Here is a 21,181-nt window from a genome sequence, read left to right as displayed (position 1 = left end):
GGCTCTTTGTATCGGCTCGTTCGCGACCGACACATCACTACTATTCATTTATTTTCCGTGTGCATAAGGGGAAGAGACTATTGCTGAATTTACAGTATGAATTGACCGATACAACTGTGAAACTCCAAGATATAAAACTGTCAGATTTACAGCCTAAGAAACCACACAGCAAAACCAAGAGGACACCAGACGTTCAAGTGGAAAAGCTGCTATTTTTAATTCCCAAATGTTAACGCAGTTTATGCTTTACAATCAGAATTAATGTCATACTTATCAGCTGTCTTTCACTTTTTACGTGGCATCCCTTCAATGTTCGGTGATGAACAGGTGGAAAACAGTGCCAATATACAATCTGGTGAACACGAGTGAAATGTCGCGGTAAACATGCTGTTATGGACCCCATGGGAACATATTTTTAAAAATTGCTGTTAATTAGGCCGGTGTAAGTGCTCTCACACATAGTCACAAAAGATAACTCCCCAATTTGCATTAGTTGAAAATGTAAGAGCAGAGCGCGGAAAGAAGCAGGTTATCAGTACAGTACATTGTACGGATATGACATCATGTGTCCTGTCACGCAATGATACATGGAGCAAACCGCAGTTGGCTATCAGGTGATTTTCTAGCATTTTCTAATTTTTGTTGTCAGACGTGACACGTTTGTAACCGTATGAGGAGTTTGAGATGCTCCAATCAATCTTGTGGAAGAACATTTTAAATTTAAACACATTTTAGTTGAGCAATAACCATGAATTTGCTCAGTCAAATGTACACCCTAAAAAAAATCTAAGTGCGCAAGTTGTTGGATTTTTTTTTTAATTTTCAGGATTGATTCCAAGTTAATTGTCCGTTTGCAGTCGCATCATTGTTTGCATTATTGACTCCGCGATATTTTTAAGGGATGTCAACAAAAAACATGTTTCCAATATTGTTCTATGTGCCCCCATTCGTCTAAACACGCTGTTCTGATTAATATTGCGGTATCCACCCGGACATTTTGCCACATGCTGTCAATTGAAAATGACATCAGTGTTCAGGTAACGACCAATCACCGGTTTTCTGAGATTGGTCAAGTGACGTTTGCAAGCTGAGCCTTGAGCAACTGTGATGTCATTTTCAGTTGACAGCGAGTGGTAAAATGGCCGCCACTTGCAATTGTATAAAAAGCAGGTGGATTTTGCTGCCTAAATCATATTCCACAAACAAAATTAATCACAATAACATGTTCAAATGAGTTGTGCCGCGTAAAGCAAATTATTGCAAAAAAAAAAAATTGCCTCTTGAACAAAAAAAGCCATAACACTTGGCTAGATTTAGTAATAAAATCATACCTTGGTGATAGCAAAACTTGTATACCAGCTAAGTAAAAAAATATTGCACAATGTATTAAAAAAAAGAAGCTTGAGGCAAATGATTCAACTTCATTATGCATAACGGTATGCAATTAATATTCAGCCTTGAAAAGTGTGAAGGATGAAGTATTAACCCCCCCCCCCCCCCCCCCCCATGTATGCATGGTTGCTCTTTGTGACCCGGCTTGGAGAACACACACACCCGCAGTGATGCGTTTGTATCGTCATGCCATGTGATACACGACAAGCTGTTAGCAGGTTCTTGCTCCACTCAAGAGGCACTCCCTAGAATTAGCTCAGGCGGCGTGAGTTGACAAAAATCTCTCTGAACTATCTATGCCTAAAAAAAAAAAAAACAAAAACACAGCCATTCACTGGAAAGTCATCGGAAGACATCGTAAAAAGGACTGATGTCCAAAACAATTCCTCGCTTTTGTTTTTTTTTCTTCTTCTCTCGCGATTGGTTCAAGAGTGGGCATCAACATCGCCCTGATAATCCAGAGACAATTTGCGTGTCTTTTTTTTTTCTCAGTTGAAGCTCCTTCAGCAGAGTCATTCAAGAGAACTGAAGTACTGGTCCATTCTGGATAAATGGGGGGCGCAGGGGGAAGAAAACTCAGCTTTGTAATTGTGCCCTCCTCAAAGGCATTGAAATGTCATATTTTGTCATCTGTCATCTCCAGGAACTGGGCGTAGACATCTCTGGAACACTCCCCTTTCTGGTTGTACAGGAACTTGTAGTAACTGCCATCAGCACAAATAGCTGCGAGGCACAAAGTGGGGGTGGGGGGCGGGGGGGGGGGGGGGTTGCAGAAAGAAGAGCCACATGTGAAATGTTGCAAAGTCAATGCTGAGAAACATTCACATGATTACTTGCTGTGCACACAAATAGTGCCGGTGCTGCAAGACGCGATGACAAAAGCGACTGCGACAGCTGAACTTTATTTGTGGTTGGTCAGAGGCAGTGAAAACGGCGACAGGGGTGAACTTCATTTAAGATGAGTTATATCGACTCTTACTGGTTAATTCTGAACACAGCCACACCCCCGGTTGGAAGAGGGCGTGCAACCACATCATCCGAGCTTTTTTTTTTGGGGGGGGGGGATAATTGTGCATTTAAACCATGCGCTTGGTGGTTGGTAGGTGGGGTTAATGACTATCTCTGCAAATATCCATTTTCAACTTTGACCCCCGGATGTGCCTTCGCACTTTCTGACAAGTACCAGCGCGGGTGTGCAAGCGCTCTTACCTATGACAGCGTTGGGCTCAGTTCCGAAGGCACACAAACACGGGGAGCTCGAGGGCAACTGGAACCTGGAAAAGCTCCACATGGAGCTGAAGTATTTGGGAAGAAAGCCGGCGGAGGCCAAACTGTACAATGACACGCAACGCAGTGACAAAGTGTTACTCATGTCTCAAACGCATTCGCATTTTTCTTTTCAAGCCATGTACAACAATATCGGAGTCTTCGTTTCACTAAACTACCTAATTCATAGGGCAGTCTTGTTGCGGCACAAGCCGAGGGGGGGGGGGCGGGGGGGGCATGGTGGGTATAAATCTACACAACATGCTTCAAAAGAAGGTTTACGAATCGACAAACCTCGATTGCCGATTCCTCTTTACGTCTTCAGCTGCAAAAATGTGCACCGTTCCGTGGTCGCTCGATACACAAATGAGGGATGCATCCTGGTTGAAATTTATGCTACACAAAGGAAAAATGGAAGAGTGGGAAGAAAATATGAAACGCAACTGTTCTGCAGCAAACAACGACATGGAAAAGGCTCGACTTCAAAATCGCAAACGTGACACGGTCAATATATTTTAAAAAATGTGGGTGGGGCAGAAATTTCTAAATTGCTTTTTCCCCAACATGCTAAAACTGCAAACGGCATACATATTTGTTTGCGTGTTCCTTTACTTAGTGACTATTAACTCATTCACTCCTAAAGACGTTTTTAAACGTCTTTTCAGACTTGCTCCATAATTGGCTAGGACTGAATGAGTTAACAGCGATGGGATCATAACCACAAATTAATGGCTAACTGATGTAAAATCAAACAACTTTCACCTCAATGCTGGTCGAGGTGGACATAGTTGTAAACAGTTGCAGGTCTGCTATCAAATGGATGCTCCTAAATAGCAACGTGCTACCGCGAAGCCCGTATAATGTTTCCATATTCATCTTGCGGCAGCCTCACCAGTAAATATTGGCCGTCTGAGAGCCTCGCCTCAGCTCCTGTATGAGCTGACCAGCCGACGTGTCAAAAATTCTAATCAGTGTCCCCTGTGGATAAACAACACACGTTTTAAAATGGCCGCAATCAAAAAGAAATGACTTGGGGCCATTTTGGACTATTGGCTTACTTTTTCTGATGCCGTTGCTATTCGGGTCCCTTGCAGGTTGAGGGCGATGCAGCACAGCGCCCCCTCGTGGGCAGGGATGTCCACCGGGGGCTTCTCTGTGTTTGCCAGGTCCACAATCTGAACGTGGCCCGAGTGAGCGCCAGGGAAGGCCAGAAGGGAGTTGTTGCTATTGGGACACAGCACGCACAGACCTGAAGAAAGAACAGTTGGGTCAATCACATTGTAGCTCAGGTTCAAAACAAAAATATTTGTGAAAGCAACCCGGAAAGAGCAGGGCCTGACCTTTGGGGTTGAAACAGGTCTCAAACACGTGCAGCTGATGGGGGTTGTGGGTGAAGGTGAAAACTTTAATCATGGAGTCCAGGACCACCACAATTCTGACCACAAAACAGCAAAAAATGAGAGAACATTTCAAGAAATGTTTTTTTTTTTTTATTGGTGTTGGCGGGCTAGTACCTGTCACGTCGAAGTTTGACAGCTTTCACCTCTGTGGAGAACTCAATCTCAATGACCGTCTTCTTCTTCAGGTCATCCCAAATCATGACTACAGTTAAGTCAACAATCAAAATGAAAAAGGCATCAATATTTAACAGAACACAATCATGAGCCACATCTTATCAAATTAGAACCTCCTGTTCCTGTTTCAAAAGAATACCTTTATTGGTGGGGTACTTGGGTTTCTTTCCTCCACCCACAAGCGCCAGATAGTTGCACCGGAAAAGCATCTCCACATGGCCTACACCGCCCTCCAAGAATTCTAAAAAAATAAAATGTAAAAAAATGTCGAGAAATGCTTCGATATCAAACAAAAATCGGTTTTGCTTCTGATTAGTCCTGCTTATTCATTTGCCTTTGGGCTCAGAAAGCACAGAAGAAGAATCATATCCCGCACACACTCAACACACAAGCCTCTGTTCTCATCTTGAAAAAGCTCCTTGCCCACAGCATAACTGATGTTGACAAGCAACTCTGGAAAGGGTCAAGCTGCTGAGGAATATATTTAGCCTAACTTGAGCGGACAATTCCGCTTCTACATCCCCACTTTAACTTCCGTTTGGTTGCTGTATACCGGAATAAACACCACACCGCGTAGCTCTGATCTACAAATTTGAACAGTGAATTTTTTTCCAAACATTTATTTTTACCTTGTTTCTCCTTCTCTTTAAGAGGATCTGTGTTGTAAACCCGAAATCCATTCTCCATTCCACACGCAAAGCATCCTGCAGAGGCACATATTTAACAGACAGGCATCAGAAGTCAAAGATAACATCTGATACAGTATCGCCCAAGAAATCTACCACCAAAAACCTTCACTGATATACGAGATGATATGAGGATACGCAACTACAATAATTACCAGAATGATTGACGTATTGAACAGTGAACACGTATAAAAAAAAAAGAACAACTTTCGGTCTATATTATCTAATCTAAAAGATTGCCGTAATTATAGGAGACAAAGCAACCAAGACACGTAATAGAGACCAAGTCTGGGGTGCACATCTCTAGTTGTGGGTGCCACTCTAGTTCGCAAGGTTTTACCTTGCCGTTGTATAGCATTGATTTGTAACGATTAAATATGATGTTGGATAAATGGTGAATAACATAACAGAACATTAAGATTTGATGATAACGAAACCCCCCGTACGTGGTGACCGTTCCATGGAACTCCAAATATGACGGTGGTTGGCTAACACAAATTCATGTGTGCGGTGATTTGTTCACACCCCACTTCAGAACCTCAATATATATTATTAACTGAAATATACTGATGCTCGACCATCGAATGACAATAATAACGTAAGCGGTAGCTAGCGAAGGCTAGCAGTGGCTCACAACAAGAAAACGGCAGGTGATTTATGCTAAAAGTTCCGCAAGTGACATGGACAACTGTCGTGATATTCGATATTTCCAAGTTAGGAAAACAAGTTACGGTCGGTTACGTTAAATGTCGATTATTTTCAGAGGAACCAGTGAGTTAGCAGTGTTAGCTTAGCATCCGCGGCGCTATCCGAATTCCTTTTGGGTTGAGGGGGAAAAACACATGACAGTTTCACTTCTCACCGTGGTCCTGGTTAAATCCAGCGTAAAGGAGTCCGTTCCCTTGTGGTTTTGACAGCAGTGAATTCATCGTTTCGCGCGAGGCTACCCAAATTCCAATTTGTGTAATCAGTAATCCAACTACTGCTGCTCGGATGGCTAACTGGCTAGCGTCATCATTCCTCCCAAGTTGGTTGCGTGTCGAAGGAAGGATGCAACGGACGCTGGTTCCTGTTTAGCCGAGACTTGTCAAGTACTCTCGGTCGGGCTAAATTTCCGTTGGATTATTCCTCTTTTTTGATAAACGAGCGTGTTGCAAAAACAAAATAAACCGTGCGTGCAGCTGTTTGTGTTGCAGATGATGAAAAAAGTCAAACAATTCAACAAGTGACGGTCCAAATACAACCACTTGAGAAGAGGAGGTTGGGTGGGGGCCCTGAAAGCAATGCCGTTGTTATTCGCGCATTATGTCTTCCCATTTATTATAAGTGACCTAATGGAGAATGCACTCGCCTCCAAATCCAGGAATTGTGGGTTCGAGTCCTATCCGTTTAAAGTCATTAACAGTGGAATAACAGAATCATCCAAATGCACAAAAAGATAACCTTTATTCGTCCCACTCTGGGGAAATAATGAATGGAAGCAGGTTTAAAGTCCTTATTCATTACATTCTGGAAAAAAATACAGCAATAATCAACAGGAAGCAAAATTAACCCACGGAGAGCGGAATTATCGTCAAAATGGTTGGAAAACAAATCACAGGCTTGTAGAAATCAGATGTACTTCTTTATCGTTTGCTGATTTTGCATTTTTTCATTCCTGTTATCAAAGCTACATGGATGCATTCCGATAGCAACGCCAACATTTGGTTTAGGAAACGATGTCACATGCAAGATTATTTTCATTGTTACAGGTAAATATTTTTGTGTGTGATTACCGTATTTTCCTCTTGTCAAGATATCAGATTACTGAGTTACAGGTGTTGAATCAGTACTTTTACTTGTATTTCAGCATCCTGAAGCACAGTGAGTACTTGCCTGTTTTCAACACATCTCCATCATGCAATGCATGAACCAGAATTTCAAGAAGAGGAAAGTTGCCTTGGGGTCCTCCACTGCAACTTGTCTCTACCTAAAGGGAAACAGCCGGCCAGCGAGGTTGTACAGGATCCAGTCTTTTGCGCTTGTCTGCAGAAACAGGCTTTCTCGAGCATTCCCTCAGATTTTAGCGTTAAAGCAATATGGGTAAACAACTCAAATGGCTTGTAACAGTTATAATCAATATACAATAATTGCCTTACAAGACTTTTTTACATTGACTTAAAAGGCCAGCTTTTCTCCACCATCCACAGATTTTGAGCATGCCTAACATTTACTGGCAGCGACTGGTTAAATGTTGACTAAGGGAGGACCTCGGACAAGCTGTAACATATTGGAAATGTTAATAGATGCAGCAGGTAAACTTGTTCACAAGGTACTGTAATCAAGTGAAATGGATACTGTCATCAAAACACAAAAATGCTAATCTGTGGTCGACGTATGAAATTAATAGAGAAATATGAAGGTTATTTCTTGTTTGTACTTGTTTACCAGTCCAACACCTCTGCATCGTTTTAGTCCTGAGACATAACAGATCAATGCACTCAAAGGAGTAAGATTCTCACTTCTTATATCGAAGTCTGTTTAAAAAATATATATGCATGCTAAATGTCTACTGTATGACCTTGGATCTTACATTCTAGTTTGTTTTTGGGAGAGGGTCGCTTTTGAGGAAAAAAAAAACACTGGCATGGTGTGAAGTGCAAATACAGTCATCAATAACCAACAGAAATAAAGTTCGATTCGTTGAAGAAAGCTGAATTTATTCCCAAAGAAGATATTGTTTTATCATTTGCACATATTAACCTCATGTAGAACTACAGCAAACGTTTCTGTAAAAAATACAGTTACATTATTTAAGCAATTTACACTCTCACGAGTTCTTTACAAGCGACGTTGTGACAATCACAGAGGAAGGACCAGTCACCCCATTTCATGTTAATTTAGTTCCAATCCCCCAACTTCAGTTTTGTCACGGTGCCTCAAATATTCACAATAAACAACGTTTGGAGCCACAAAGCCCGTCATCACCACGTCCTATTTTTAATCAGGCGGAAGCCAAGTTTGCGTCAACTATGCGTGGACAAGCCTGCGATGTCTTTTTAGGCCGTGTAAACTGGAAAAGGCTTTGTTGCAGATGGCACAAACATAGGGTCTCTCTCCAGTGTGGGTTCGCATGTGTAGCGTGAGAAAACAGGACTGGACAAAACCTTTATCGCAGATGCTACACTTAAACGGCCTTTCGCCTGTATGGTACCTGCGATGGATTTTCAGTTCAGCCGAGGAACGGAAAGACTTGTCGCAGTCGTCGCATTTGAAAGGCCTTTCGCCCGTGTGGATCAAAGTGTGCCTCACTAGCGCGTCTTTCCCGAAGAATCCCTTTCCGCAATGCTCGCACGGGAAGCGCATGCCTTTGTGATGGAAGTTGTCGTGTTTCAGGAGGCATCTCCTGGAGGTGAAGCTCTTCTCGCACTGGCCGCAGGCGAACGTCGGTAACGCCTTATCGCTGAGCAGTTCGCCGGACTGATGCACGCGCTCGACGTGCCTCGTCAGGGTCACGCCGTGACGGAATTTCTTCCCGCACTCCCAGCAGAGGAATGGATAGGCCTTAGTGTGTTTTTTCTGGTGCTCCACCAGGTCCGAGTACGACCGGAATCGTTTGGAGCAATGGGGGCACTGGAAGGGCTGGTAGCCGGTGTGTTTCCATTCGTGTCGGATGAAACGCTTCAAACTGACAAACGTCATCTGGCAGTGGGTGCACGTGAAAGGCTCGGCGGGATTGTGGACGTCGATGTAGTGCTTGTGCAGCGCCTTGAACACGGGGAAGCTATCCTCGCACTGGTTGCACTGGAACGGCGTGTGCGACTCTTTATGCATGGCCAGCGCCTCCGAATCGCGCACCAGCTTCATGCAAACCTCGCAGTACAGCGGGTTGTGCGTTTGCTTGTGCGAATCCAAGGTGGACTTGTACTTGAAGGCCTTGTCGCATTCGTTGCAGCGGAAACAATGCCGGATGTCTTCGGGTTGATCGGGATCCACCTGTTGCTCGTTGTAGCAGATGTTTCTTAAATGAAACCGAAAGGTCTGCTTGCACTTGAACTCGGCGCTGCAGTGGGGACAATAGAACGGACCGTCCAGGATGGTTTTAGTGTCGTCCGGGCTCTTGCGTCCCAGCTCCTTGGCGCTCCGCTTTCCTCCGGCGGGTGCGTAATCGGGGTCGTCTGCGGTGCTGTCTGTCGGCACGGCTTCGTTGCCCGGCTCACAAATGAGGATAGCGGATTTATCGTCTTCTCCGTCTGCGTTCTCTTTCTGGGCTTCCGTCTCGGTTGACGCACCTTGGCATTTATGCTGCTGCAGCCAGCGGAAGTTCTTGAAATTTCTTTGACACACCGTGCAGGAGTAAGTCAACTCTTCGGCGTGTTGACTCATGTGACGCTCCAAGAATCGGGCGTGGCTCACCACTTTGCCGCACACGCCGCACGTTCTGTCGTCCAAGTCGTCGCCTTTTGCCGAGACCAGGGAGCTCGAAAACCTTTTTGGACTGCTGTCGGCGGCCGGCGACCTTCCAGATTTTCGCCACTGCGACAGGAGCCGCTTCATCTTGAGTCCGCGATTCTTTCGCACCGGTCTTTTCAGCGCGTCAAAGTCCGGATCCCGCGCGGCCGCCGGCATTTGAAAATCTTCATCGCCCAGACGCTTCTTTTTCCTCCCGCGTCTGTTCGGCGTTTTCACTAAGCTGTCGAGGACCGTCACCTTGCCATCCTCCCCTATGATTAGAGTTTCCGATAGGTTGTCATGGTGTGCTTCCATTACACAATGATCCGCACCCGTTCCTTCCCGAGCGGCCCCCGCGCTGACGTCTGGCTTCTCTTCCTGATCAATCCCGAACCACGGTTTTTGGACGCTTTCCTCTGAAAGTGGCATTTTATTGCCAGCTTCGACCTCCATCTCTGTGCAGTCTGTATAGACCGCGCTAGTCTCCGGATCCGTTGCCGCTGGCAGATTTAGCACGGCATCTCTTTCCGCAGGAGGAAGACATAGAGCGGACAAGATGCCACTATCGACCTCACAAGATTCTAGAAATAAAGAGTGGACTCGATTAACATTTATCTAATCAGCTCACAATAAACTTAATCCAGTTCGGGGTACGAAAATTAAAAGGACCCCCCCCACCCACTTCATGACAGTTTTTTCCCAGGATATTCATTGAAAAACGTTTAACTCATTCAGTACCAGCCAATTGTAGACCAAGTCTGAAAAGACGTTTAAAAACGTCTTTGGGAGTGAATGAGTTAAGACGGGATGCTCGATGCTTACCAATATCCTCCAACTGGCTGAGGTCTTTGTGAGCGTCCAACGCGGTTTTGAGCCCCTGAGACATGGTGTAAGACTCCAAGCACTCTCTCAGAACTGAAGAGGAATCACTTAGCAATGATGCGATCTAACAAATAGAAGCAAAATGGGAACTAACCTGTGTTTACAATTTAAAAGCCAATGATGGCTAGCTGCGGCACTGATGTTCATATTCCAGATCATGGAATATAACAGGATTTTACAAACTCAGGTGTGTTGCGACCTACCTGCTGAAGAGACTGAGTTGGAATAAGCTTTTCGAGCCGGGACAGAAAGAGCCACATCAATGTCTGGATTGCTTTGTCGTATGTGGGACCAAAATCTTCAGGAAAAACATCCTGCACACAGGAAATTCATCTTTGCTTCCGAGATTGCCAGGCAAAGCAAACAGTCTCATGCATCACGGTCAAGGTATGTGAAATTGATGTAAAATTAGCAGGGCGTTAGCAACATGACTGCAAAGCGCAAATACATTTTGGTGCCATTCGGGTTAAAAACAAACTTACTTGAAAAAAGTTCTCTCTCTCGACACAATTTCTCAGCAGATTCCGCACAAGACTCATAAAATGAGAGTCTGAAATGTCTGGTTTTGCATTATCAATCTGAAGGAAAAAAAGGGGTCAAAATGGAGAAAGGTCAGCGACAATTGGACAACTACAAACAAGGAGAGTTTCAAAATAGTTTACCATGTCACTCACCTCTACTTTCCAAAGCGATTGAAGGTTTTGCATACGGTCGAGATGTGGCTGGATGGTTTGGATATTGGCAGTCTCCTCAGAGCGGCACAGCTCCAGGATGAGCTGCAGACAAAGAGAAAAATAATACTTGAATAATTGAAGATTAAGATACTGCATTTTTTAACAAGGTAAATTTACTGACATGGTCACAACATAATGACCACTTGCTCAATATAATTCTATACACATTTTGCATTCACAAATTTACTCAACAGATGGAGGCATGACTAAGATAGAGTTCAGAAAGTTTTCTTACCCGTGCTCGAAGACCCAAAATTAGTTCCGCACGTTGCCTGGTCGAAAGGAGTTGAGGAACAATTTCAGTAACCATAAATACAAACTCCTCAAGCAGTCCATAATCCGATACAATCTTGTGATCTATCGTCTGCCAGATGGCTGCAGAGATCAGACGAATCGGAGAAACCAGGAGGCGCAGAGTGGGGACGGGGAGAGAGGGACCTGAACGTGGAGAGAAATGTACAACTATATTATGGACATGTTATATAAGGACATTGACATTTTTGCGCAAACACGTACTTTAAGTATACATTTTGCCAAGTGGTTCAAATGTGACGACACAAATCGTAACTAGTAAGTACATTTTATAGAGACAGTCAATATTTAGATATCGTCTGGGAACGGAGCAACTCAGACCAGATAGGGGGAAAACAGTTTTTCCACATATACAGTGTAAGGAAACCTGAGAGGATTAAGATATCCTTTATTAGCCCCGCAACGGGGAAATTACAATCAGAATTCAGAAAGGAAAAACATTGGGTAGGGAGAGGGGAAAAATGCCTACATTCATAAAAAATGTTAGCTTTCATCTCAATTGACGCATTAAGCCATACATACTAGCCGTTCCTTACTACAGAGCGCAATTCGATCGCGATTTAATTAGACCAGAATGATAAACACATTTCTGCAGAATTCTTACTTTAACTACAAATAGCAGTGCTAAATCTTATAATTTGTTCGACTTGGAAACCAGCGTACATCGAGTGCTAAACTTAGCTTGTGACTGCTAAGGGAGCGGAAGACGGAATCTAAATTCACAAAAATTAGCACATACTCTGAAGCAAACGCTGCATCGGGTCAGCGACACGCAATTTAAGTAACGTAAATAAAATGGTTTCCGCCCAGCAACGAAAGTAATTTTAGCAACAAACTCAGATCCGACATGAGTTAGCGATGCTATTCCCGCGCGTCCAACTGCGTTGAGGCCTAGCTAAACTAATCCGCCCAGTTTTTACTCACCGGGTTGTTCGGAGGAACCTTCATCCATCCTAATATATTCACATTACACCGCGGTGGGGCGAATGTGCATCTGTGTGTCAACAGTCTTCCTCCAAGATTCTTTTTAAACAGCAGACATCTAAACACACCATAGGAAACGGAGCTTTGTGCGTCAACGGCTGCCTTTGCGGTCCGTTCGGAATAATATTCCGGCGGATTACTCTGCGAATTATTAGTTCCACTTCCTACGCAAATTGTCAAATATGGTTTCACGATTACGCAATGTCGATTTCCTAACTACCTAAAATTGTCCCTGGATTAATAATAATAACAATAATACATTTTATTTATAAGCGCCTTTCAAGACACCCAAGGACACCTTACAATAACAAAAAACAAAAAAATAAGAATAATTTCCACACTTTGGTGCTTGTCACTAGTGAATCAATTATTGCCATATTGCAGTTTTGCTAGAGGTGTCAAGTGAACAAAAGTTCAAGGCTCCAAGATGTTTGTTGAAGAAACTCCCGTAATGCAATATTTAATCACGAGTTCATTTCTTTGTTCAGCAACCAGTTGATTTGGACGATAGCTGCAAGTGTTTCAAATCCTGATGTAACTCACCTACCACTCCGTAGGACTCAAGCTACATGTTCAACTTTTGTTTTTTAACCTAGAATCGGTTCAATGGTAGCAATCGTGTAATTTATACATCACTGATTATATTTAAGAGAAATGAAAAAATTAAAGGTGACAGTGAGTCAAGAAAATGAACAGCTCTGCAAAAGATGGAAGCCTTGTTTTTTACATTGGAAAAAAAAGAACATGGTGCATTGCTAATTTGTTTCGTTTGTTTATTGAAAATAAAACATACTGTAATAATTTGACAAAGTAAGGTAGTAGTAAGTAAAATAGTAAAAAGGAAAATCAGTCATCATTCAACACAGTTATTATGTTCAAGGGAGTAGGAAGAAGTAAAAAAAACTTATCTAGTCCTACCCCGTGTTGTTCATGGCCAAATATTCTCAAATCAAGTGACAAAGGCATCAGCAACCAGGTATCCAACAACATCAAACGCTGCATATAGGTGTGCGCTTGTCGGCCATTTTGTGAACAGGTACTCAGTTTTCTGTACACCGGTCGTTGTATCTGAATCCAAACTGAAGAGAAATATCAGAAAAAAAGGTTTACATATGGAAGAAACAAAGCTCATTGCATCCAAACCGAAATGTTATTTGTTTAGCGACGGTGTTTTCAGTATAATATACAATGTATGAGAGAGAGAGAGAAAAAAAGCAAATGAAACTGGCAAATTCATTAACACCACACCTTTATCTCACAAATACTGATGCAAAATTGTTGTTCAATAACTTCAGCCAAAAATGCACCCCGTCACCCGCTAACATGATAAAAGCTGTCCCTAAAACGGTTAAATTTGTCTCTGTCACCTTCAGACCCATTTTTTCGATGGATGAATTATAACTAGATTCGACTGAAGAAGAATAGCCCTTTGGAGTCATTAATTAGCTTTTAGCATCCCCGCGTTAGTGACAAGACTACGACACGTCTCGACTTGTGTTCAAATTTGGGTACGCAAGGACCACAACTCGTAAATGGAAGGGGGTCCTAACTTAGAACAAAATGCACAAGTTTCTTGTGTCTATTCAAGGCGTGGCGCTTTGAGAAACCCTTGATGCAAATCTCGCATACAAACGGCTTCTTGCCTGAATGTAACTTCACGTGCTCGTTCCGTATCCCGACTGTGATGAAGCCCTTTCCGCAAATATCACATTTGAACGGTCGTTCGGTCGAGTGGTGCATGAGAAAGTGCTTCTTCCGCTCGGTGGCCGTCAAGAAGGTCTTGTCGCAATCGGGAGCGTTGCATTTTAACGGTCGCTCTCCGGTGTGGATCATCTTATGCCGAGCGATGGATGACGCCGAGAATGACTTCCCGCAGTACGGGCACAGACGGCGGCCGATGACTTTGTCGAGGTGTTTGCGTTTCTGGTGCTGTAGCAGAGCCCCTTTCTCCTTAAAGGACGTCTGACACTCGGCGCAAAAGTATTTCTTTTCGTCTTTCTGCTCGCTGTGGATGAAGCGATGGTGCCGCAGCAGATTGGGCTTCTGGGAGAAGGTTTTGCCACACTCTCCGCAGAGGTAGGGTTTCTCTTTTGTGTGAACCCTTTGATGCGAAACCAGATCGTAATCGCTTCGAAATCCCATGCCGCAAATATTGCACTTTAACGGCAGCTGATTGGTGTCCCTCCATTCGTGTCTGATTAAATGCTCAAGCCTGGAGAATGTTTTGGAGCAGCAGAGGCACTTAAAGGGTCTGCTAATCTTGTGGAAATATTCATAATGTCTGCGCAAGGGCTTGAAAAGAGTGAAGGTCTGCTCGCAGCGAGTACACCGAAACTCGGTGTGGGAGGCCTTATGTCGTTCCAACGACGCGGCGTCCTTCAAGATTTTCCTGCACACGGCGCAGTAGAGTTCGGCATGGGTCTGTTTGTGGGCCTGCAGTGACCGGCTATACTTGAAGGCCTTTTCGCAGTCGTCGCATTTATAAAGATCCTCATTCGGCCCGGGTTCCGCCCCCTGATGAGCGTGCTCGTAGCATTTTTTGACCAAATGCGTCTTCAGAGATGAAAAGAGTTTAAACCTGCTGTTGCATTGCGGGCAGGTGTATTGACCGTCTGGAAAGTGGGTTCTCAAGTGAGTTTTCAGATCGGGGCTCACTTGCTCGTTGCAGATGAAGCACTTGACTTGACGGGGCTTTTTTGGAGGAGCGTTGTTTTGGCTGGCGAGACGCTTCGTGCTGCAAGCCGCTGATAGTTTGTCTTCATTTCTGACGGGAGTGACCTTATTTAAGACATTGGGAGATGACCCGACAGAGGTCACATCCTCACCAGAGCATCCGGACCACGGACTTGGACTACCGCTAGAGTCCTCATCCGAGTAGAAAGACCAGGAAGATGCTCCGCTTCCATTGTCTTCGATGTCAGAGTAATCCGAAGGTATCGCAATCGATGTTTTCATCAGACTGGAAACAGATTCCTTAACCGGGAGCTTCTCTTTACCGCCGAGCCCAACTTTGTTCTCTTCCGCCAACATCATTTTCGTCCATGGTCCAGACTGTAAAGACCCATCAAGTGTTTTCCCTTCAACGCAGCTTTCCATTCTCATTTGACTTTCGATATTTTCTTCATTATTTGGGATTTCTTTAGAAGCACACTCAACCATTCCAGGAGCTTCATCGAGCGCTACCACGCCCTGATTCCCTTCGGTGGTTGTTTTAGCGTTGACTGCAGCACACTTGAGAGCAGACAAGATGGAGATGTCATCCGGGTAAATATCTGTCAAGGGACAAAATTATAAAATGTTGGTGCTCAATTTATTATTCGATTAGAAGGTCAGCACACAAAACATCTGGTGTATATTCACCCTGAAAATGTATAGTATAACCCTTTACAAAGACAATAAACTGCATCTGGTAACATCAAGCTGAAAATAGGTCACCACGTGCCTCAGTGGTTGGGAGAAGCTGTTCCCAAATTGCAAAATTTAATCAAATCAAGGAAACTGTAAAAGACTTGCCATTGTGTCCAAGAAGGTTGTGGGACTTGTGATACTGAAGCAGATTTCTGAGCGCATCACAGCTCCGCATGGTCTTCAAGCAGTCGCTCAGAACAGAGGACACCTCACCACACGTGGTGGAAACCTACAGGAAAGTAAATAGTGAATGTAACAGACGTCTTTGTAATGTTATTTTTCTTGTGTGTACCTGTTGGAAGGTTTGCCCAGGGAGAAATGTCTCAAGTCTGGAAAGAAAGAGCTCCATCAGGGACTTAAGAGCCTTATCGTATGATGGGCCAAACTCCTTGGGAAAAACCTCCTACAAGGAAAACAAATCCAGTTTATCGCCACCAGTCATAAATTAAAGTTTGCCATGCATTAAACATTTTTCTTTCGAGGGCTTTAACCTAAGTGTTTCGTCAGGTTTGTCGCACTCGCACTTACAGTGAAAAAGTGTTCCTTCTCAGCAGGATTGTTCAGCAAGTGTTTCACAAAATCCACAAAACTTGAGCATGGATTAACATGGTCGTTTACGGCACAGGTCTGCAAAATATCGTGAAATCTCATGAGCAGCAGATAAAAAGCGTGCAAGCATTCCATAAAGCGTAGGATGTGTTTTGTGATGTTCAAATGAGGTGACCTCAAACTCGTGCAAAACTGAATACCTTGACAAGGGTGTTCATCCTATCCAGGTGTTGCTCTACGTCACTGGAATGAGCCTCACCTTCGAAACGACATAACTCCAGGATCAGCTAGAATCAGAAGGAATGACATGAAATTTTAGGATTTAACTTTTACTGTCAGTACATTAGTAAGCGCTTGCGTGCTAATTTTGGACTGGCAACCTAACCTGTGCTCTGAGGCCCAGGACGAGTTGGGTCCGCTGACATTTGGTCATCAACTCTGGCACAACGTCTGTCACCATGGAAACAAAATCCTCGAGCATGCCATAATCAGCCACAACTCGATGCTCGATGATTTGCCAGATTGCAGCAGAGACGATCTTAACTGGTGAGACCAGGAGGCGCAAAGCAGACAATGGAAGTTGCACACCTAGATGACGAGATGAGGAGGTTCATTTTCCGATTGCGTTAGATAACCATACACCTACCCAGTAGGTCTATTAACTCAAGTGCACACTTTTAAAACGACTGTACCTGTATTCATATTCATTTCCCTTCGAGTACAGACAGTAAATGCGGTGACTATTTCAATTTCGCTCCAACTCTACATGTTCGTGTTTAAAATTTAAGGTAGCGAGTAAAGTTGTCGTCATATGTGCTGACAATAGTCGGAATTTTTAGAATGTTTGTTGCGATAGGCATTTATAGTATAAATAATTCTCCAATCGTTAAACAACAGCGACTCAACGAGCGGTCGACGTTCGAGTTAGCTTTGTCCGACGGTATTTTGTGTCCGACTTGCATTTCGCAATATCCGCAATAATTCCACTTCTAGGAAACAGACCTCGATATATTTCACGCTCAAAAGAACATCATTTGTAAACTACAAAATTGGTTGCCAACGTCATAATTTTTAAAATGAATTTTAAGATGATTTTGATGCGGTCGGAAGACGGAATGACCAGTTCGGAAATGATCGTAAGAACGTCTTAACTGTGCATGTGCCAAAGTTTTTTAACGGAGATTAACATTGAAAACCTGCTAAATTTTAATAATTACGGGTAAATATCGCATACATAAACGTCAATTGGAAACTAGTAACGGTCCCTAAACCATGAGCCAATTTCTTTCTTGTCACTCTCGAGGAACTTGAATATTGACTTTGTGATCCATTAAAAACAGTGAATGTAAATGGTTTATAATGAAGTTCACCCCCCCCCCCCCCAAAAAAAATGTGTACTATGCAGCAATAAATGCATTTTCTGCGTCTGCGTGGTTCTCTTTGCAAGTAGTAACAACTGAAAGACAAGCGATTTCATCATCTTTATTTGTGATGAATTGCCAACACGTGGACACAGCTGGTAATTTAAAAGTTTTGAATTGACTGCTTAAACTAGAGGAACCCGTAAGAGCAAAATAATGCTTTAAAAGTTACACTTACGCCATACACAACAGTGTGACCATTGTTACTTGTTCATTAGGAAATATATATATCTGCACCGACCGCACGCGCGCACACACACACACAAGTAGTGAATTTGATGTTTGGAGAAAGTTTACGCCGGATTCGTAAAATACTGTGTTGAATATATTTATTAAGCAATCTATTCAACATGGTTTAATAGCAGATACTGATCAACTGTGTAAGCACTTCAACAATACTACAGTCCTAAATCCCCAATCATGCTGTTTTACCTTTTTTTTTACTGTGAATGTAGAAATCGCATTTAAAAAGTGTCTTTACTGCTGAAACTGAAAGTTTAGATTTTCTCACCGACTTTGGAGGCTGCAATGTCTTCCTCTCAAAATAGAAGTGAAAGAAAAGCAGTGTGCATTTATTTAGAACATACATACCAACCCAAACGGAATAATATCCCACTTATAAGAGTTTGAATATTATACAAGGCCAAATGAATTGTAAATGCAACATTTCCAAACATTTTTCGATAACTTTTCCTTTTCACATAGAAAATATTCACCACTTTGTTGTCCTTTATACAAAGTCATACAAAAAAAAAAGTTAATGCAAGATGCATCAGACAGAAAAAAAAAATATCCTCGGGCGAGCTTCTGCAGACATTCTGATGCTGGGTCAGGAGACGGTGCAGACAGCCGCTCCTCCTTGCTCTGTCTCAAGCATCTTACTGTGGCTGAAGGGGAAGAGGAGGGAGTGGTGGTGGATGTGGAGAGGGGGCTTTGAGGTGTCCGCTGAGTCTCCTCCGCCCGGCCTGTCCCCCTCCTTCAGTCTACCAATATGCTCCTTTTTGGCACTTAAGCAGGCAAACTTAGCTTCTTTCCTTTGAGCACTACAATGAGATTAAAAGTGTGGGGCACAAATGAGACACAGGAAAGAAGAAAGAACATTGCACTACAGTAGCGTGGTTGATGTAGACATCTGTCAGTGGACCCCATGAAAAGGCACTTGCCTTTCGTGACGTACAAGTAGAAGAAATCGCAGTAGAGGATGGTTTGCACCACCCCTGCAACAATGGCGATCATGTCGAAGAATCCCTCAAAGTAGAACCTCCATATCCAGTTGATGAGGTATAGGGCTCTGTAGAGGCCCAAGAAGAACAAGTAGTGTGTGGTGATGGTCTCAGCCTCGCCCGTCTTGCTGATCATAAAGAGCTGCGGCAGGATGGCCACCGACTCCAAATAAATGGAGAAAGTCCACAAAATCTGGAGCAGAACAGAGGAAAGGGAACGCTATGTTGACAGCGCAGCGGACTCGCACTCAAAAGCGGGAAGACCGCCGTCATCTTTTAGGAGGTAAAAAAAAATAATCCAGAATTTTCCTATTTTGGGAGGGCATGCAAACATGTGGAATGTCTGACCTCCAGCGGAGAGAAGTCGTGATTAACGAGAAACGCGAGGCCACTGATAGGAACGACGAGAAACTCCACTCGGAACGTGTCGTGGTTTCCATCATACGTCGCTTTGAACTTCATGTAGATCAGGTACAGGGTGGCATATGCACATCCGATATAGATCATCTGAAAGAGAAAATGGGAAACACTCATTCCTTGCTCTGCGTTCAATCAGCTGCAGACGTCATGTCCAACCACATCTTATCAAGCAACTGCTCGTCAAAAAAGGCGTGCCAATTTAGCATCTCGGCAGGGCCTCAGAACTACGTTGAAAATCTTTGAGGAACACACCGATTACTCAAACATCAGGAGTAGCAACGTGTCCCACCTTCATGGTTGTGTTGTAGACGGAAATGAAGGATGTGAGCAGGTCCAAGTAGCGAGTGGTGAAGACCAAGGCAAACAGGATCTGACTCTTTCCGGAAATTCCTGACAAGAGATGGAATATATATATACACACACATGTATCATATATATCATATACCGGTATATATGATACATGATGGAAATATGTCGCCTTGATTCGTCTGGGGCAACTCCGACAAGACTAGAACGCGCTGTTTGAGGTACCGTCAGTCAGTGATCAGACAACATCGTCAGCTTTCTTGTCAAAATACCAGTACATTTACAAAACAGCTCGGGTTACTGTTCTAAGATCAACCGAACTGAAACCCTTTAATGTAAAGCGAGACACGAGCAAAAGTTGCAGAATGAGAATGTATGAACTACCGCAGCTACTCTTTGATTAATCGCACACTAAATTATGCTACAATTAATTTTGCAGCAATTGGGCTGCCAAACATGTCTTGGTCATTAAATCCCTCACGACAGGACACAGCTGTAACAAGCGACATTTGTAGGTTAGCTACAACTAGCTGCAAAGCGTGATACGACAGATACACTCATCATCGAATGATGTAATTACATGTGACGTGAAGTTATCTGCACTTTATCAAGTGCTAAAAGGTTTCTGATGAAGGGATATGTAGACTTACCGGCACAAGACCGGGTTTTCCAGATTTTTAGCAGCAAGATGATGATGGCTGCTAGGTGAGACAGATCGCCGGTTAGCCTGAAGATGTTCATGTTTCAGATAGCTCCAGCAGATGGGACAGGAACAAAGACTCCGCGATGATCCAAAATAGTCTTCACTAACGAAATATGTGTGGCCAGATCGCTTTTTTCCTCTTCCACGAGGATAAAGTGATTGTATCTCGCCAAGATTGAGGTGAAAATGGCGAGTAATGCGCGACGTGGCTCGGGGACGTGACCAAGTCAACAGCCAATTGGACATCGCATCCGCTTCCGGACTCCACCAATCAGAATAGGAGTTTTCGTAGTTATAATTTATGCACACGCGTGTTGCGTTTAATTTTGGACGAAAAACTCGGAATTTATTCATTCCGCGTGGACACAAAAATGGAAGCGAAAAAACACACTTAATTTGCGCAATTATGACAATTCAGTGTTATCCGATAAAAAATATAAAATATTTTTTAAAAATATGAGGGATGTGCTCAATGCTGTGTTCCCATGGGGTTGGTAGCACCAGTTCCTAGACAAAGCAAACAAAAAGTGTGTACAAATGCGACATTTTCCAAAAGTTGATCAAACAAATTGTTGCTGTAGGGCAGAATTCTTGCATCTTTAAAGTGGCTCATTTTCACCAAATCAGAAAAAAAACTTGCTGGAGTTACCAAACAAAGCATTACAGCAATCGATTGCAACTAAACATGCTTTCTCAAATCTATATCTATATCTATATTGCGCGTCGTCCCGCACGCGGTCTGTCCTTCTGTCTGTCTCTTTTCAAAACGTACCTACTTCACCGCGCCGCTGCGCGCCGCCACTGCGCCGCTCAGGCAGTGGCTCACTACGATCGCGCGGGCATCTTAGCGAAAAAATGTTGTCTACCCACAAGCATTGCAATGAAATTAT

General features: G+C 43.5%; 4 protein-coding genes across 8 annotated transcripts; all 4 read right to left on the bottom strand.

Annotated features, from left to right (window-relative positions):
- Nucleotides 1-192: 192 nt before the first annotated feature.
- On the bottom strand, nucleotides 193-6,149 carry wdr45b (WD repeat domain 45B). Its single transcript, XM_052070524.1, has 10 exons — nucleotides 5,781-6,149; nucleotides 4,862-4,936; nucleotides 4,372-4,473; nucleotides 4,173-4,260; nucleotides 3,999-4,093; nucleotides 3,717-3,907; nucleotides 3,551-3,636; nucleotides 2,953-3,054; nucleotides 2,602-2,723; nucleotides 193-2,115 (listed from the first exon to the last, which is right to left on the bottom strand). Exons 1-10 carry the CDS (start codon nucleotides 5,845-5,847, stop codon nucleotides 2,009-2,011), a joined length of 1,035 nt encoding a protein of 344 aa, XP_051926484.1. The 5' UTR covers nucleotides 5,848-6,149; the 3' UTR covers nucleotides 193-2,008.
- A 1,447-nt stretch (nucleotides 6,150-7,596) lies between these two features.
- LOC127603831 (oocyte zinc finger protein XlCOF6-like) lies at nucleotides 7,597-12,407 on the bottom strand. 2 transcript variants are annotated; one of them, XM_052070463.1, is made up of 8 exons: nucleotides 12,202-12,407; nucleotides 11,312-11,403; nucleotides 11,201-11,237; nucleotides 10,906-11,007; nucleotides 10,714-10,809; nucleotides 10,435-10,545; nucleotides 10,172-10,295; nucleotides 7,597-9,930 (listed from the first exon to the last, which is right to left on the bottom strand). In XM_052070463.1, the coding sequence occupies exons 4-8, from the start codon at nucleotides 10,936-10,938 to the stop codon at nucleotides 7,928-7,930; spliced, it is 2,367 nt and encodes a 788-aa protein (XP_051926423.1). In that variant the 5' UTR covers nucleotides 10,939-11,007; nucleotides 11,201-11,237; nucleotides 11,312-11,403; nucleotides 12,202-12,407; the 3' UTR covers nucleotides 7,597-7,927. The 2 variants fall into 2 exon arrangements, with proteins under 2 accessions (XP_051926423.1, XP_051926422.1); XM_052070462.1 differs by having other exon boundaries at nucleotides 11,201-11,403.
- A 530-nt stretch (nucleotides 12,408-12,937) lies between these two features.
- On the bottom strand, nucleotides 12,938-17,528 carry LOC127603839 (zinc finger protein 436-like). 4 transcript variants are annotated; one of them, XM_052070475.1, is made up of 6 exons: nucleotides 17,453-17,528; nucleotides 16,604-16,806; nucleotides 16,419-16,505; nucleotides 16,198-16,296; nucleotides 15,962-16,072; nucleotides 12,938-15,898 (listed from the first exon to the last, which is right to left on the bottom strand). In XM_052070475.1, the coding sequence occupies exon 6, from the start codon at nucleotides 15,418-15,420 to the stop codon at nucleotides 13,807-13,809; it is 1,614 nt and encodes a 537-aa protein (XP_051926435.1). In that variant the 5' UTR covers nucleotides 15,421-15,898; nucleotides 15,962-16,072; nucleotides 16,198-16,296; nucleotides 16,419-16,505; nucleotides 16,604-16,806; nucleotides 17,453-17,528; the 3' UTR covers nucleotides 12,938-13,806. The 4 variants fall into 4 exon arrangements, with proteins under 4 accessions (XP_051926435.1, XP_051926434.1, XP_051926436.1 ...); XM_052070474.1 differs by lacking the exon at nucleotides 17,453-17,528 and adding an exon at nucleotides 16,911-17,386; XM_052070476.1 differs by lacking the exon at nucleotides 17,453-17,528 and adding an exon at nucleotides 16,911-17,386 and having other exon boundaries at nucleotides 16,419-16,477.
- A 423-nt stretch (nucleotides 17,529-17,951) lies between these two features.
- On the bottom strand, nucleotides 17,952-20,542 carry kdelr2b (KDEL endoplasmic reticulum protein retention receptor 2b). The gene is made up of 5 exons (XM_052070558.1): nucleotides 20,239-20,542; nucleotides 19,572-19,672; nucleotides 19,211-19,369; nucleotides 18,803-19,055; nucleotides 17,952-18,682 (listed from the first exon to the last, which is right to left on the bottom strand). Exons 1-5 carry the CDS (start codon nucleotides 20,327-20,329, stop codon nucleotides 18,648-18,650), a joined length of 639 nt encoding a protein of 212 aa, XP_051926518.1. The 5' UTR covers nucleotides 20,330-20,542; the 3' UTR covers nucleotides 17,952-18,647.
- Between the last annotated feature and the right edge of the window lie 639 nt (nucleotides 20,543-21,181).

This window comes from Hippocampus zosterae, chromosome 7 (genome assembly GCF_025434085.1).
Source record: "Hippocampus zosterae strain Florida chromosome 7, ASM2543408v3, whole genome shotgun sequence".
Taxonomy (NCBI): domain Eukaryota; kingdom Metazoa; phylum Chordata; class Actinopteri; order Syngnathiformes; family Syngnathidae; genus Hippocampus; species Hippocampus zosterae.
Note: the sequence above shows the minus strand (reverse complement) of the source record. Positions and strands in the feature narration are given on the sequence as shown.